General features: G+C 37.2%; 1 protein-coding gene across 1 annotated transcript; it reads right to left on the reverse strand.

The window, feature by feature from the left end:
- Nucleotides 1–5034: 5034 nt before the first annotated feature.
- LOC108683459 lies at nt 5035–12545 on the reverse strand. Its single transcript, XM_047881075.1, has 7 exons — nt 12335–12545; nt 10389–10743; nt 9393–9701; nt 8415–8491; nt 7742–7838; nt 6380–6607; nt 5035–5172 (listed from the first exon to the last, which is right to left on the reverse strand). The coding sequence occupies exons 1-7, from the start codon at nt 12493–12495 to the stop codon at nt 5035–5037; spliced, it is 1365 nt and encodes a 454-aa protein (XP_047737031.1). The 5' UTR covers nt 12496–12545.
- Between the last annotated feature and the right edge of the window lie 6049 nt (nt 12546–18594).

Genomic DNA, 18594 nt, shown 5'->3' on the forward strand with positions numbered 1-18594 from the left:
ATGAACATTTTAAAAATGAATAAAACAACTAAACATTTTATAACTGTTAGGTGACCGAGAAAAGGATACCCAAACTGGAGATAATTTCGATTCAACATCATATAATATTTACTGGTTTGAACAAGAATGTAAATTTACAAGATAAAATGAATTTCAGTAAAATTACAAATAAAGAGCGATGTGGCACCGCCGCAAGCTCAGCTAGAGTCTGCGCACTTTACTTTCCAGGAAACACAGTCCATTGATGACGACAGCAGACAGGAACAATTGCCATGTCCCAATATACTGGACTCCGTAGTAACAAAATCTCTTCTATTCTTCGATGTTATTGGTGAATTTACACTCACTCAATTGTTTAATCCAGAACTATTTCTTTTGTCTTCTGAACAGAAGATATGATCGTAGAAGATGCATCTTTAATCATTATTAAAGTGAAGTGGTTTTGTTTAGTTCGGCTACATATCTCAGTTAAGCAGGTCCTCTTGTCCCATCTAAATGTCGATTTTCATCAACTTGAAATTTTATTATATTTTTAGACAAATGCACGAATGAGTTTTAACGAGGAAATTTTATTGGAAACGGTCAAAAAGAAAATTAATTATTGGACGCAATGTCTCCAATTTTCTAACATCATTGATCGTAAATTCTAGTCAAGCTTGAATTTCATAGCCTTATTTTTAACATGAAAAAAATTAATAATGTAGAAACTTCATGCAGCTCATTAATCAACTCAAGTTAATCCATGATATTGGTGAAGGGACAAATAGACATTCAAATGAAGTTTTGCGTTACAGCCAGAATCCATTTAAGTACATTATTGACATTAATAGTCTTGACTGAACATTGCTGTATAGTTTTAGTTGGAACAGTGTGATCACATTATCAAAGCGTTTGCTTAATTGGTAGTGTGCTTATGATACAGACTGTTTGGGTGATGAAAGCTGCAGTTACTCAGGACAATGACCAATTAACAAGATTGATGTCATTCATATTACAGCAGCGCATTTCGTACGGCAAGCGATCAGCTGCACGAACATTTCGGTAGAACGAAGCTTAGAAATTTTTTTTTCAGCTCTTGCCCGTAAACGACTTTGTATACCTACTATATGGGGTAAAAGTTACCTGTACCATTCTACCCTATTCTACCCGGGTAGAATCGGGTAAATCGGGTAAAAAGCTATGGAGGTTAGGTAAGACAGCCACGGTTCTTGTAACAAAAATATGAACTTGGCTGTCCTACCTAACCTCCCGAACTTTTTTCGAACCTAGCCGATTCTACCCGGGAAAATCACCGCGATTCTACCGGGTCGTATTATTCAATCGGCAAATCATTCACTACGAAGCGAACCAGGAAAATATTAAATTGATAGCCATGATACCACATTGAAAATTTCTAGTACCTGCTTGTTAGCTCGGTCGTGTGTAGCGTGGTGCTTAATTTTTAAACGAATTTTTTTTTTCAAATTCCGTGCAACAATATACAGTATATATATAACCCTAAATTTCATCTAGCACTTACAAATGAAATTTTTACAATTTGCATTTGGAAGTGTAAAAGTTATTATATAGTAAACGAAAACAATATTTCCCTACGTTTTTCGTTCCAAAGACTTTATTGCACCAATCAGATCCGCCCAATAACATATTGCGCAAATCCTCATTAATTGATAAACTCGTCAACCAGAATGCCGCAATATTCAATTTACCTCGGTATTGAATGTAAAAAATATTTCAAACAGAAACAATACTAGGCGTTCATTGAGAGTAGAATCAGCTTTAAGATTACGAGGTTTTCGTCATTACGACCTAATAAATTAATTATTGTAACATTTTTCGAAAAATTTTCAATGAATCAAACAGTTATCTTCGATTTTTGTCGCTCTCAGGCGGAAACTTTGGTCAAGAAAATCATACCAATGAATTTTTCCATTAAAAAGCATGACCCATAAGTTTTTTACCACATACAAATGACAGAGGGCGTCTCATCACTTCCTTTACTTTCCTGTCTCGCATCAATAATCAATAATATTGAGTGCCTTTTTTGTGCCAGTCCTGCGGATCGGACTTGGCGCCCTAAAGCTCAAAAATTAATAAAAATAAGTTCAGGCTCAAATTATGCAAATTACATTTTCGTGGCGCATGCAAGAATAAAAAACCTGGAAAAATTTTCCCATGAGCAAAAATTATCGACATGATCTTATCACCGTGCACCATGATTGTCTCTATTACACGTTTCTCTTAAAATTGGACTGACATACGGAAATTTGGAGGTGTTTCTATAGAGAGAACGTTTAGAGACACCATATAGTTCATTAATTACATGTTTATAAAGGTTCTACCTCATCTTGTAACCCAAACAGTGATCAAGATAAATAAATACAAATCATCTTTAATTTAACGACAGACATTATATTTTTACATAAGCGAGTAAATTCATAGGCTTGAATTTCAGAGAAATGTTGGCACCAACTAGATTGAGATATAATTTTTTAAAGATAGTAAGTATCTTCAAAAAATTTAACTCTCTCTCAAATGAGAAAATTTTGTTGCTCAATGAATGTTCGTTATTCGAGTTTCCTTTAATTGATTTCAATTACGGATATTGATATCTCATGAAACTTGAATTGCCTACTCTAGATGCCCCCTCCTTTTGTAAAAAATTTTTCATCATCCATAAACTCCTTAATGCACCGCTGAGCCTCAGAAGTTGTACCGAAAAACATTAGTCTAATACACCTACAGCAAACTCAAGAACACTTAAAAAATAACGATATTCTTACCTGCATTACAGAACATAATATTTTATTTTCGACACATTTGTGAAAATAATGACACGCACATTGTTATAATGGAACTGCCCACGCACTCTGAAAGGACTTGACTCATCGCAATCAAGGCGTATCGATCACGCTGCTATCTGCTCCACGTATTGACTTTGAGGCTCAATGTAGCTGAGCTCACATGTGATGTTTGTGATCGTCAACCACAGCTGTTCATGTTGAGTAGAAAAACTTTTGTGTTGTAAATTTACTGCCAACAATCTTGTTGATTTTGGTGAAATTTTTAATCATTCATAGATATTAGTACAATTTGATAGAATTTTATACGTTTTAGAAACCATTAATGAAACGGATTCAGCCAAAATCTTGACATACGGTATAGTATGAGGAAAATTCGTATATTTTAGAGTTGAGTACTCCACAATTCTGGAACGAGCCAATCACCAACTTGATTCGTCAGGTCTATGTTTTAATCATGATTCTGAATTGAATTCTCTAGAAGTTTTCGCATAGATTTCATATTCTTCCAAAAGCTTCATTTCTACGATTTCTTCACATTTATCACCTTGAAAGATGTTGCGAGAATTCATGTCCATAAATAACTAATTCTGATATTTTTCTTCTTAAACTATTTAAAGTTTGGGAATGTAAAACGTCTAGCCATTGAAAAATGAGCGGAACTTAGGCTACGTATCGTAATTATTGATTATTACTTTTATTATAATAGAATAATACAATTAATAATAATAATAATAATAATAATAATAATAATTATAATAATAATAATAATAATTCAAACCCACATTCAATAAGGAACTCCTTTAAATTGACTTTCGTTTCAAAACATGCAGCGAACTATATTACACTTCTGAAATAATACTTCTACATAGAAATTTCAAAAAGGCATTTTTTTTATCCTACGTGATTTGCAATGTCTTACCATTCTTACACATTGAGAATAAATTTGACAATTCATGTAATATCACGATGCGATAATTATTACGGATGCAAGCTCGAACAGTCCCACATAAACTTACAAACATACTTCGACAAACATGTATAAAATTTATGAAAGTTCGTTCCATGCCCGGAACTGTTAACACATGTAAGGACTACTCAAGCGCGTATTTACAATACTTTTCATGTCTGGATATTACCTGGTGTAGCAATTTTTTCATTTTTTTCGGGAAATCATGAAACGTTGCATAACTAGGTAGGGTGAACTAAAAGTGAATTAAATGTGCGTGAGTGAATTACAAAATTTAAACGTACTTCTTAATTGGGTGCTTGTAGGTTGTATGGTTGTATATTTTGATGTAATTCAATTGCGTTTATTAAACAGGGAGTTAACTGAGATTTCATTACTAAATGTGTGTTGAAACGGCTCCTTTTTTATTATATTTACTTTAGTCCTTTAGTCCCAAAATTACCTTGCGATGTTACTAGAAGTTGCGAGATTCAGAAAGATGAGAGCATGGTTAACAAGATTCTCAATTTTCTATGATATCGTTATCAGGAAAACGCCAGGTTGGAATGCTAATTTTGTACAGTTAACCTGTAAATGTTGTGTCCAACCAGCTTAGATGGCGTGCCCGAACTCGCTAACTTAGAATTGCATATTAATGCCGTTTGCACTCGGCATTAGTTTAAACAACGATTTTATATAGCAAAATTATTCAAGTAAAGCAAATAAATTCTGCTAGAAAAAGAAGATATTCATATATAAGTTTAGAAAATCATGATATCTAACTATTAAGCATGATTCAGTATTGATTAGTCTGTGATTTTATAAATACTTAATTTATATATTGAGATGAGTCCAGGGTGATTCACGGAAACTTCCTGATTTGAAGGCTCATTAATAAAACGAGTAGATATATCATTACCATATAAATGTATTGAACCGCACCGACATGAACTGTGCGAAAGAAATATACTTAATTTTATGAAATATTAAAGAAACAATAATTACAATCAAACAATAATAAATCAATAAATATCCATCAAGCAGAACCGAGTGTGGGCTTCGTAGAATTACAATCAATACACAATCAATCAATAATATTGCAATCAAGTACAATGCAATACAATAAGTTGGTCAATAATTGAATACAATAATATCACAATAATTGCAATCAAAGAATAATAAATCAAGAAATATCCATCAAGCAGAACCGAGTGTAGGCTTCGTGGAATTACAATCAATCAATAATATTACATCAATTACAATCAAACAGTAATAAATAAATATCCATCAAGCAGAACCGAGTGTAGGCTTCGTAGAATCAGGCCTGAGTGCAGCATCAGCCGTGACAAGAGCTGTGTTGGCAGCCTGCATGAAGTGCTGTAGCCGCTCCAGCATCCGAGCTGTGACTTCTCCTTCCAGATCTGCCTGTCGCACGAGTAAAAGTTATTGAACAATAAGTATGCATTAAAAAATCGTAAAATGGGCCTTTTTCGTAGCAAAAATTATAATGATTTAATTATTTGGAACTTCAGCAGTGAAGTGGAAAACTTTTCATGTCGGAATTAAATTCAACTCCATATCGTCTGTAGATGTAACAAATATAATTAAATACTGTTCAACAGAAGCTAAAAATAATATCTTCAGGCCTTGGGGTATCAGCAATAAACGCATATTTCACGACAAACGTTTTTCATCTTTGAAGTAAATAATTTCAAACACTGACGCAGGCAATTTTGTACATATACATTCACTAATTTTATTAAGTTTTCCGTTTCGTGGTTTTATCAGTTCAACATGGATTCAATGTTTACCTAAAAACAGCTTACCTGATTTTTCTCACATTATAATTTAAAGCTGAAAATCGTTACAGTTTATTGAATCATTCGTAATTTTATTGAATAATAAAGACATCACAGAACCTACGTGAAGCAATTATTGGGGATATTGAATGTTTTCATTTAATGTAATTCCTATGTGAAGAACAATTATGCCCACATAAATTCGTTGGGAAAGGAGTCTTATAACACTACTGTAGCTAGAGACCGACTCGCCAAACCACAGCAGTTACTTCGATCGTTCGGCCACAATAATCCGAATCTATTTTTCGGTCAAGCTTCAGTTTCCTGGTCCTATTTCATAGTATGTGTTGTTGATTGTGTGAATTTTGAAATGAAATTAAAAGAACTCACATATTGCCAGCACGCAGTCTAGTCACAGCTCGATATAATATCAGAATTATTATTAAATTTTAAATAGAAAACTGCACTTATAGGCTCAATGATCATCTATATAGACCAAGAAAATAGCGACTATATAATAAAGCTGTTAAAATAACTGTTGAAATTTATGTTCATTTTTGTGTTATGGAAGAGCTATTGAATCGAACTAAACTCAATAAAACTCTTCAAAAACTGCTGCTTCAGACGGAGAATCTATAGGAACCTCCGTGAGACATTAGTGTTTGGTTTTTTATTCGATCGACAATAAAATTTGTATTCCTGAAGATTTCTCTGCGAATTATGTATCAAATATAAAAATAGTTTAAATTAAAGTTTTCTAGTAAAAAAAACATGATTGATTTGAAAAGATTGCCGCGCCAACCCTGAATTCAAAATACGTTTCGTCGGCTTACAAGCTGCACATGCAGCGGAGGAAGAGATTTTTGGAATCTTCGTGCGATGTTGTACATGTTGGTGATTGCCATGTTGATTTGAGCCAGCTGACAGTTGAGTTTTGTTGAATTCGCCTGCAGCTGCATTAGCTGACTCTCTTCCTGCTGCAGCTGTCTGCTGATAGCCTGTTCAGCTGCACTGGTCTGATGCAGCTGCAACAGCTGCTCACATTCCTGTTCTTCATCCATCTGTATTAGAATGATACATACGGATAACCCATATCATTAAAGTGGCAGCTCTAGATTAGTGCCTAAAGTAGGTTTAAAAAATTTAACGATGAACAGCCCTTCATCGAGATCGACGTTTCAGGTCAATGGTAGTTTCTTCGATTGAAGAAAACAAACTATATTTATATTTTTCATTTTGGTAATATTGAAAATAGACTCGAAAAAATAATACCAAGCTAAAAAGTTGGGATTAAATTTTATGACAAAGTATTTATAAAGCTCAATACTTCGACGAATTTTTCATACTTCTCGAATTTTTGTATTTTCCTCTAGCCTCGACCAAAATTTTGCTTATTTATAAATAACGCTGAAAGTTCATGCCCCTGTTCTCAACCTTTTTTCCTTTGTTTTCTGCATCACTGATGTTTCATTGGATAGTGCGTGAATGAGGAAGAGTTGAGACTTATATAATATTTAAATCGAACAAAATATACATATTTGGTCGGCAAACTTTCAAAGTCGTCTCAAAATTCGCTCAGAATGTGCTTTCTGGGAAGGACTGATTTTAACCTGGTAATGATTTCTTTTACCCCCAAATACCAATTAGGGAAACGCTCTCACTTAAGTAATCGTACTTAATGATTATTCTCAACTCTCTGATATTATTCGAGTAGACAAAATTTACTCCTGATTTTCTGTAAAAATGCACCGCAGAACCTATTTATTTTTCAATTCAAGTTCCGTATTAACTCATTTGTAATCGGTCATTGATAACTGTAACGTACCATATGTTCTGCTGGCGTATTACATCATCATCATTTATTTATTATGATCATTTATTACGTCAAATGATCATCACTGCGCCCGTGCTAACTGATAAAATAATTTGAAAATATATGCACTTCAATCGCTCGAAAGTTTCTGATTATTGTACATAAAAGTGAACTAAGCTCAGTGGTTGTGAGGTTGAAATTAAGCTTTTACCATTGAATTTCAAATACAGAAGTTGAGTTACATAACCTATTTCCCATACACAGCCCAAATATTAAATAAGTCGTAACATATATGTTTTAAGAAATTCGTACTGATGGTGGAAAGTAAACTTTATATTGCCTTTCTAGTACGGTTACCGCAATATATAAAATGTCGACTTACCTGTTGAGCTAACAAGCAGCGCTCCTTAACAGCAGCGAGTTTATTGGTGGCCTCCATGACGCCAACAAGCAGTTCATAGCGCAGCACCAAGCGATCTCTGGAAACAATTAAAATAACTTTAATTATTTTCAAGGCTATGGGAACCGATTGAAATTTAAGACTTGCCGAAGGAGTCAGAAAAAATATCGTAAGTTTTTATTGAACTATCACGTTTTTAAAGGCGAATGAAAAAAATAATCGGTCTCATGGATAAGTGAAAAAAAAGCTTTCAATTTTATTCCCACAAAAAACCTATTTAAGCATATATAGATTCAGATCAAGATTTATTGGGCATTGAAGTTATTGAATGATTTTTAACAAAAAGGAATTGCGTACTCATGCTGTATTCAATTGTCATTTAGTTGTTCTTCATTCAGACAGTATTAGTTCGAAAGAGTGGTGCGATGTTCGTCAACCTGAACATTCCGTGACAGAAATTATTATATCTCCCGGAGTCTAAAATGTTATGCTAAAGCAATGTGGAGAGAGAATCAATAATGCAGAGTAAGTTGCCCAATTTATGCTAATCGAGAGCTGCAGATTACTGCAGAGCGAGGAACGCACCATTACTGCAGAGCGAGGGACGCACCATTACTGCAGTACCCACGTACGATGGGCGCCGCCCTTTGCTCACCGGAAGCTCGCCGTAAGTTGCGCCACGGAGCCTGCCGCCTCGCCGCGCCACAGCGCCGCTGCTGCCACCACGTGCGCCTGACAAGGAGGGTTATCAGGAAGCCTTGGTTATTATCTGCTAAACCAAGATAACAAGATATTGCAGGCTACTAGTATTTTATTATTGTTCTGAAGCTGAAATTAATTATACATGCTAGTTTTCCTAAATAAAAATCAGAACTGAATGTGCATTTCTCCATGATGCAAGACATAAGAAAGAAAAAAATATATCTATAATAACAAAGAAATGAATTATCAATTTAATTCTATACCAAAGTAATTTATCGACAATATTGACTGATTACAATATCAACTTAATGTTTTTGGGGTTTGTATGAGATGGCTATACGTGTGGAATTTACATCTTCATCATATATTTTAAAGCATGTTATTCATCAAAATCCTATCGCAGCTTCAACATGTGACCCATTAGTCTTTCTAGTTACATGACAAAGTTTGTAAATTAGCATATATAACATTAGCTGCGTTCGTCAGAAGTAGCTGGAAGGTTGACAGGCTCATGTCACGGAAACATAACTATTTCAAATCGTTTCCTTCATCATATGGACCTAGATATTTTGAAGAAATAATTTCCTATCGTACAATTGCGGTAATTTTATGAAATTGTGATAAATATTTCCAATACATAATTCTTCATTCGAACATCTCATTTATTTAAGATCGACGTTGCTTCGACAACTCATTTAAGATCGACGTTGCTTCAACGTTGAAATAAGGTTGTTTTACGTCTCATTTAGTGTTGGTCAGATTTAGAGGTTGATCTGATGTTTAATTTAAGTTGGTCAATAATTCAACCTGAAATTAACCGGTAATTTTAATGAACAATCAATTTCAACGTCAAATTCCGGCTGGGAATAAACCATAAATACTAATATAGGTACTCATACTGTACATATCGGTGGTTCTTATGTTTTATCACCTTGTACTCTGCGTAGTTCTTGACAGTACTCTTGTTCGCTTCTGTTTGGTATTTATTCTCGTAGCTGCGCTTCCTGAGGTCAGCAATTTTCAGTTCACGGACGTCAGCTGCACTCATTACTGAATCCTGACTCGTTCCTTCTTCTCTTTCCTGTGGAGTTTCAGTTGTGGCGTAAGGCGTTGAGCTAGCAGCACTGTCATCGAGCTGTTCGTTCGTAATGTCGTTTGCATTCACGAACGATTCTGCCACCGTCGGGGCACACTCCTGAGCTATAACACCAGCTTCCACCGTGCGCTTCTTCTCTTGGATCTAAAATGAAAGACTTTTAATTTCAACAAAAGTTTTTATTCATATACATTAGGTATTATAGTGTGAAGTTCCCCAACAACAATCTGAACTCTATTTTTTTAAAGCAGCTCATGAAGCATTGAGTTAATCATTTGTTAAGTCGATAAGCATCTGATTTACGTTGGATGAAACAATTTCCGGCATTTTGTCCACAACCAAGGTACCTACGAGGAAGCAATTTTTTTCTGAACAATGCCGTATCATGCAACTGTATACCAATATTAGATTATCATGAGAATTGAAATTAAAGAAAACCTTAAACGAAATCCTTGTGACTTTATTGCAAATTTTTGGATAGTGTCATTTAGTGAACATGGTTTTCAATGAAAAATTGATGAATTAGCTCGACATTTTCCTTGTTTTTGCATTTTTGGTTACTTTGCCATTTAAGTAAACTCATCGCATGAAAATTTCTCTCACATCAAAATTTAAAGCTATTCTTTTCATCAACATATGTACGTACTCTCTATCAGATGCGTGAACCAGCGACTTTCACCAGAAAATATTTTGCAAAATTGTAGCTAATATTATTCGTTTGAGAGGTTCAGTTTAAACGTAAGCTGTAACTTAATATCTACTGCTTCGGGAAATATAATTCGTTTTGAGAAAATGTAACCAAATTCATAACTAAAAATTTCGCACACTGACCTCCAAATCTTTTTCATAACGTAGCATTTTCTGAAGAAGCGCAGAATGTCTCATTGCGACCTGCAGTTTACGCGCCTTCAACTGTTCTTCCTTGGCATGTAACTCGTCAACCCAATGTTCTCTTCCCAGCTTTCTCCTGGCTTGCTCTTCTTCCTCACCGCTCAAGCTTGCGACTTTCTCGAATCGAGTTCTTGCTTCGTGGAGCTGGTGTTCTATTTTCTTCAAATCTTCGTTCTTAACGATGGCCGGAAACTCGAAGGCTGGCGACACTGCATTGCCGATCGCCTCGCCCGTAGCACCAACGCCCACGCGACCGCAGCTCAAGGCCTCGCCAAGACCAGCCTCTTCTCGACCGCTGAAAAACATGAAAAATTGTATATTGTTTTTTGATGGCTGCACTACACAAGGAAGAATTGCTAAATAACAAGCATATGAAGTGGTTCTCATCCGCGATAAATGATCAGTACTTCTGATATTTCTTTGTGATCGAAGAATTTCTATTCATGTCATATTTTTATGGCTTGAATTGCACAGAGCCTTCATATGCTGATATTTTTCTAATATTTCATATGATTTGATATTTTTTAATGACCAATGTTTTTATGAGTTCTTAGACCATCATGAATTGCAGGCAGCCATCAAATGCTTTCACTAGAATGCTTAAAGTTTTCGCAGCAACAGCGTGAGCAAATGGTCTAGGTATAGATAAATAACTCAAAGCCCAGAGCACAACAAAACTGCGAGGGTAAACTTCTTTTTATGGACTACATTACCCGTCAATTTTACTTATAACTATTAAGCTGCATTATATTGCATTGTCCGTTATCTAAAGTAAAATGATCGAAAAACGAATTGAGTTCCAGGAAAACGAAGCACCGTAGAATGAAATGCACGCACCGATACCAAATCCAAAGATGGCACAACATTTGATAAGTTAGCATGATTTGAGTGTGAAATTCGATTAGTTGAAATTAAACAAAAAACTTACTTATCAAACGGTGCAATATAATCATACTATTTAAGTAAGGAAACAAAACTAAGAATTTAGAAGATGCCGCATTCACTGTCTCGAGGTCACATTAGACTAGTCAATGCGTCATGCGTATCTAAACAAAGAACATCGAAACAAACCACCCCTTCAACACAACACGAACCACCCCCTTCAACACAACACGAACCACCCCTTCAACACAACGCGAACCACCCCTTCAACACAACACAAACCACCCCCTTCAACACAACACAAACTACCTCCTTCTACACAAACCTGAGAATTATAAAAAAAACATTCAAATAAACGGGTGCCTTCAGAACAAACGAGCGCCTTCAGAGAAACGAGCGCCTTCAGAGAAACGAGCGCCTTCAGAGAAACGAGCGCCTTCAGAGAAACGAGCGCATTCAGAACAAACGAGCGCCTTCAGAATAAACAAGCGCCTTCAGAATAAACGAGCGCCTTCAGAACAAACGAGCGCCTTCAGAACAAACGAGCGCCTTCAGAACAAACGAGCGCCTTCAGAACAAACGATCAGAACAAACGAGCGCCATCAGAACAAACGAGCGCCTTCAGAACAAACGAGCGCTCTTCAGCAAGCGTTGTAACCTTTCAAACGATGCTCGAATTAAATCTTACAAACTTAGCCCTAAATCTCTCCGCTTTAAAATTTTTGTAACACAAACACCACAAACCTTCACTAATAATAGTGTCATGCAACTGTATCGAAAAGATTAGAAACTCACACTCAGCAAATACAAGGATGTGACGATACGAGCTCACACAATCGAACAACATCCCATCAAATAATATTAGCTTATTTGTTCATCTTATTATGCATGACTTGTCAGTTAGTTTCCCAGCATTGCTACATCGCCCGCAGTGCTGCTAGTTTGATTATTTTATAATTATTTGTCCGCCAGATCTCATGCTCTCCACTACTCGATGATCTCACCGCACGAGGAAGGAGTTCAAAGGATCAGTGGCGTGCAGAACGTTGTCGTAGACGAGCAGGTAGACGTTCTTAGCAGCCTCGCCGCCCTCCGTTCTGTTCATCTTCCTGTCCTCAGCCCCTCCGCGCTGTAAACTGCACCAAGCCCCTTTTGATTTCTTCATCGCTTTATTTCTTATTCATGTATAATGAATATTGTTTATCTTTATTTGTTTGTTTGTATTGCTGGAACCGTGAAACGAATAACCGGTATTTTATGTATTTTTTACAGTGTACACTCTGGTTGTTAACTTCTATGGTTATTATTTATGGTTATATTTGTGGTTTATATGGTTATATGAGATTATTTCTCATATATCGAATTAGTCAATAAAAAATATCAGCAAAACTCGAATAATGCCAACTTTATTCAATAAATATTATTCGTGAATTAAATTTCTATTTCCGATGTATATTTCATTGATACGCTCTTTCAGATTTCGAATTCAAGTCCCGAGATGCTCTGAATAAAATCTAAGTCAGCAAACGTATTTCACATCTCTAAGCATTAATTCGCGTGTGAAGATACATAGGGTACGGTATATTGAAAATATAGACTATGGGATGCATTTTGGCATGGACAAGGTGGTTTTGTTACATTATGGACTACAAGAAACATTTCCTTTATTGACTACAGGCACATTTCCAATGCGAACTACGGCACATATTTGAAATGTGTGCCGCAGTCGATCACATGTAAAGAAAATGTCTGCTATTAATTTCATAGTTTTTTTTTATAATCTAAAGTGATCACGTTTGATATGAAAATCACTTGCATAACTTGGAGCAAGATCCCTGCTGGAGTAAGCCACTGCGTCATTCTACTTCGCACTTGACGCAACTCTTCAGAATCTGCAGGTTGCCATAGCAACCAAAGCGCACAACGCATGCTCCTCTTCTAATTTTAGTCTTCAATATTACTTGCAATAATCAGGAAGAAACTGCAGCTAGCTGAAGAACAGCAAGGAATTTAACTGTTCAATCCAAAATGTTGGAATTAATATTTACACATTTTGAATAAATTTGAGTAGTTTAATTAACCGGAAGTGGGATAACTCAAGAAAATTGCACCCATTGAATGTATTCAGTAACATTCATAAATGTGGAATGATCATCCACCGGAACTTAATTTACTTGATTCAAAAGTACTCATAATAGAATGCTGCGGCTCTCTGTATGATAATTATGCTCACTGATTGTTTTATAACATTTTGCATAAATATATCAAATTTGGCCTAATTCGTGATCAACTGAAGCCCAACCAAAGTAACCGAAGCTCTTTAAAAGACAAAATAAAATCTATGCATAAAATACCTGCAATTGCTGAGATATCGGACTAGCCGTATTTTACTCTGATTAAACCGTCATAATGGGAAACGTGGAAAATTCTACGGACCACATCAATAATCGCTAGTTTGAGAGTCGTTCACTAGATTTCAACTCATATTTAATAGGAATCAATGAATAATTGTCAAATATCAATATCAATCAGCCAGGGAATCAGTGTGGTGCGAACTTACTCTAAAAGGCAAAGATAGCCTCCTCATAGGGGTCATTTACAGATCACCTAACAGCTCCTCTGATAACAATAAAGTACTAAACAGCCTTTTACCGAGCATGTCATTCAGCAGGTCGCATACGTTGATCGTTGGTGACTTTAACCATCCAGAAATAGACTGGGCAGATGAATCTTCTCCAAGAGATGGGAATCACCCAGCATCCTTGTTCTTGCAGTCTGTGCGAGACTCATTTTTAATCCAGAACATCACCAAGCCAAGCCAACTCATTTTTAATCCAGAACATCACCATTTTAAGGGTAAACAGACCCCAAATATTCTAGATCTTGTGTTTACTAGTGAAGAATCAATGATAGATGAGCTTCGCCACGAGGCTCCGTTGGGCAAAAGCCACCACCAATCATTGTTTTTCAATATTAAGTGTTGTGCAGAAAAGACGCTTCGGAAGCGTGAACGTTTGAACTTTGCGAAAGGCGACTATGATACACTCCGTGAAACGGTGAATGCGGCGAATATTTCGGACTGTATTAAGGACATGAATGTGGCTGATTCATGGTCGTTTCTCAAAGACACGGTTATGTCTGCAGTTGATGCCTGTGTACCCAAGATTACGCTTGGAAGAGTCAAAAAGTCCCAGTGGATGAACAGTGCAGTTAAGACTCAGCTAAAGACCAAAAAAGAAGCCTACAAGCGTTTTTTACGAGCTCGCAGCGAGTCTGATTATAACCTGTATGCCAGAGCTTAAAATCAAGCTAAAAAAAGTTTGTCACACTGCAGTGAAAAACTTCGAAAAAAATATTACCAAAAATGCAAAAAAGAATCTGAAAGCCTTCTTTTTGTACGCTAGTTCGAAGTGTAAATCAAAGGACGGTATATTTGATTTGAATGTAGACCAACGAAAGATTTCCTCTGATGAGGGCAAGGCTAACGTTCTTAATCAGTTCTTCAGCAGTGTGTTCACAGATGAGGACTTGGACAGCATTCCAGATATTGAGGAGCCCCCAGTCGGCTCGAAGTTAACATGCTTTGAAATACACGAAGAAGAGGTTCTCAAGCGCCTGGTAGCTATAAATCCTAACAAGTCATGTGGACCAGACGGCTTCCATCCCAGATTGCTCAAAGAATTAGCAACCGTTCTGGCCGGCCCATTGACAGTATTCTTTCAAAAAACCTTGAACGAAGGAACTTTGCCGTCCGACTGGAAAGAAGCTCAAGTAGCACCATTGTTCAAAAAAGGTGACAAAAGCAGCCCCGGCAACTATCGCCCTGTCAGTCTGACAAGTGTTGTTTATAAGCTAATGGAATCTGTTGTGAAGGATAGGATTATCGATCACTTGACTGCTCACCATCTCATATCAGATTGTCAACATGGTTTATTGCCGGCAGATCCTGCACCACTAACTTATTATCTACGTTGAACGATTGGACTCGCCTGCTGGACGAAAGGGAGCCAGTGGATGCATTGTACCTCGATTTTGCCAAAGCATTAGACAGTGTTCCGCATGAGCGGCTGTTGCGTAGAGTGAAGTCCTTGGGAATTGAGGGAAATGTACTCCAATGGATCAGAGATTTTCTAGTAGGTAGTCGACAACGTGTCATTATTAACGGAACCGTGTCAGACTGGGCATCAGTGCGCAGTGGCGTGCCACAAGGAAGCGTTCTGGGGCCTATTTTGTTCGTTGCTTTTATAAATGATCTGCCAGAAGTAGTGTCCAGCGGGTGCTCCATGTATGCCGACGACACAAAAGTTTATAATTCAGTGAAGGATGCGTCAAATAAAGCTCAATTACAAGATGGTCTTGACAGTTTAGTTAGCTGGGCTGATACGTGGCAGCTACGGTTTAATGCTGACAGGTGTAAAGTACTTCACCTCGGGAAGAAACAATGAACAGCAAGATTACAGTATGAGAAGACATAGTTGCAACGAGAGAGTAATGATTGAAAAGTCTAGCGTGGAAAAAGATCTCCGAGTTTATGTCGATAAGGAGCTGCAATTTTCTAAGCATGTTGAAACGCAAGCTAACACATCCAACAAACTTCTTGGAATAATCAGACGCTCGTACGAGTTCCTAGATGCAGAAGCGATGAAGCAGTTGTTTGTTGCTGTCGTGCGCCCGAATCTAGAGTTTGGAAACGTTGTGTGGTCACCGAGATTTGAAAAAGACAGAAATTTAATAGAGAATGTTCAAAGACGTGCAACAAGGATAATTCCAGGCTTGAAGGGCAAGTCCTATGAAGAAAGATTGAAGATTGTGAAGCTTCCAAGCCTCAGTTATCGACGTCTGCGTGGGGACCTCATTGATGTATACGAGTATACTCATAACATAACATAACATAGTGATCTCGGCGCTGCAGTGTAGGCCTGATGTGGCCTGTCGCCGATTCTTTTCCTTTTCGGGCCTTGTTCACAGAAGATCGAAATCGTGTCATATGACCCTATTTTTTCATGACTGACGAAAGTTTGAAATAGCTACTCGACTTCCACCGGGTTCGATATGGTGCTAGGCATTGCATGGTCTATACAAGGTCCCCGAAGGATTGCTAGAATTTAAAACAAGAACCAACACCAGGGGCCACGGCTATAAGCTAAAAATACTGCGCTGCAACTTCTCCACGCGACAAAATTTCTTCTCGCTTCGAATCACCGACATGTGGAACAGCCTCCCCGATGACATCGTTGGCGCTCCAAGTATGAACGCGTTCAAGAACAGACTAGACAAATGACACGATTTTAGATCTTCTGTGAACAAGGCACGAAAAGATCAAGAATCGGCGACAGGCCACATCGGGCCTACGCTTCAGCGCCGACATCACTATGTTATGTTAATATACTATTGAAGCATTCGAAGATCGTAGATTAAAACAACATCACATCCGGCTATCTTCTCAACATTATACGATTGATATCTTATATCCAATACGTACACAGCGGATAAAATCTTCCTAAATGATGATATTAAGTTTACGTTAAATGATCCTTCTGCGGCTTCTTTTTGACTTGTCTATTTTAACTGTCGAAAAAAACAAAATTACAAATAACTAATATATTATGATTCATTTTACAAGAGCGAATATTGATTGAGCAATCGTTTGAATCACAATTTGTCCTTCAACTGGAAACCTTTTGACTAGGGTCACAAATTTTACTCTCAAACTAACCCTGAATAGCTCAGCCACAAGGTTACAAGCTGTAGATAAGGCTAGAGTGCCGTAAACCTGACCGTTTCTACTTAATTAGGGGAGCATCTGGGTGCTGAAAAAACTTTTTTCTTTACAGATGGATCGTTTTGAAACTTGGTACTCATATGTAAAACAGAATTCTAAGACTTTTTTGTTCGTGTGAATTTTTCGAAAAAAATGAAAGAAAACGTGAAATTCTTAGAAAACGGTAAAAAGGGGGTACCGTAGAAAACTATCTCCTCCTAGGATTTCGAAGCTACAACATTGAGACGCATATCATTCGATGCGTAAGGACCATATCTATCGATTCGTCATAGCTTTTTTCGAATTTCAAATTTTGTGGATGGGGGAGTATTTTTCGCAAAATTTTCGAAAATTTTTCCATTTCCCCCTTTTTCTACCCCTTTTTTCAAAATATTTTCAAAACTGTAACGAAATTGGAAAAAAGCTACGACGAATCTCTAGATAATTCAATTGCGAATCGAATGGTATATGTCTCATCGCTGTAGCTTCAAAACTGTAGGAGGAGATAGGTTTGCAGTGACAATAAGTTAATTGTTCAGTAGAGCCTGACAAAGTCCCGGGCGCCTTGAAATAAGCATTTAAGGTGGCAAGAATGCAAGACTAGGCGATACTTGAGCTCAATTCCTGTCAAGGATGGTGTGAACGACGACACGCAAACCCTGCCGTACAACTGCAGGCGGGTAACTAAAGCACATCGTATGTGGACTAGCTATTTAAGTATGCTACCGGGAATTTTCGCCTATCCTAAATGTGAAAGAACTCCACCACCCCCCACCCTTTTGCGATCTGTCGTGAACGCATAAATCAACTTACAGAAATGATTTTGGTACCGTTGAATAGAGCAGAATGTCAGCTTTAAGACAAGATTAAAAACCAGAAAAGCCAAAATTCAAAAATTTTGACCAGACGCTCCCCTTAACATCACTCATTCATCGCAAATATTCTTTCGTCTTTTTCATTCTTCATAACCAGGGCGATGATTCCTCACTATAATTGAACGTAACTATGAACTAAGAAATATAACTCAGTACTCATTGCAGAGAGTGACATAGAGCGCATTTTCTCGTAGACGAAAACGTGAAGTCACGGACGGACGGACAGACGGACGGACGGACAGACGGACGGACGTACAGACGGACGGACGGATGGACATGACTAGCACAATAACGCTTTTATTCCATAAATGCGAAAATGCGCTAAAAACTACTTTGCAACTCATCCACGCGACAACATTTCTTCTCGCTTGCAGGCACCGACATGTGGGGCAGACTCTCAAATGACATCGTTGGCACTCCGGTTATGAACGCGTTCAAGAACAGACTAGATAAAGCTATGGATCAATCAATATAAGTTCAGACTTGAAATGCCTTTACACCATACAAACCTGTTAGAAGACTATTAGCTATTTCAAATGACCTGTTTTTAGATCGCTTGTGAGCAAGTCACGAAATGGAAATGAATCGGTGGCAGGCCACACCTGGCCTATTCTTCAGCGCCGACATC

The sequence above is a fragment of the Hyalella azteca genome, unplaced genomic scaffold (assembly GCF_000764305.2).
Source record: "Hyalella azteca isolate HAZT.00-mixed unplaced genomic scaffold, Hazt_2.0.2 contig6973, whole genome shotgun sequence".
NCBI classification, from domain to species: Eukaryota; Metazoa; Arthropoda; class Malacostraca; order Amphipoda; family Hyalellidae; genus Hyalella; species Hyalella azteca.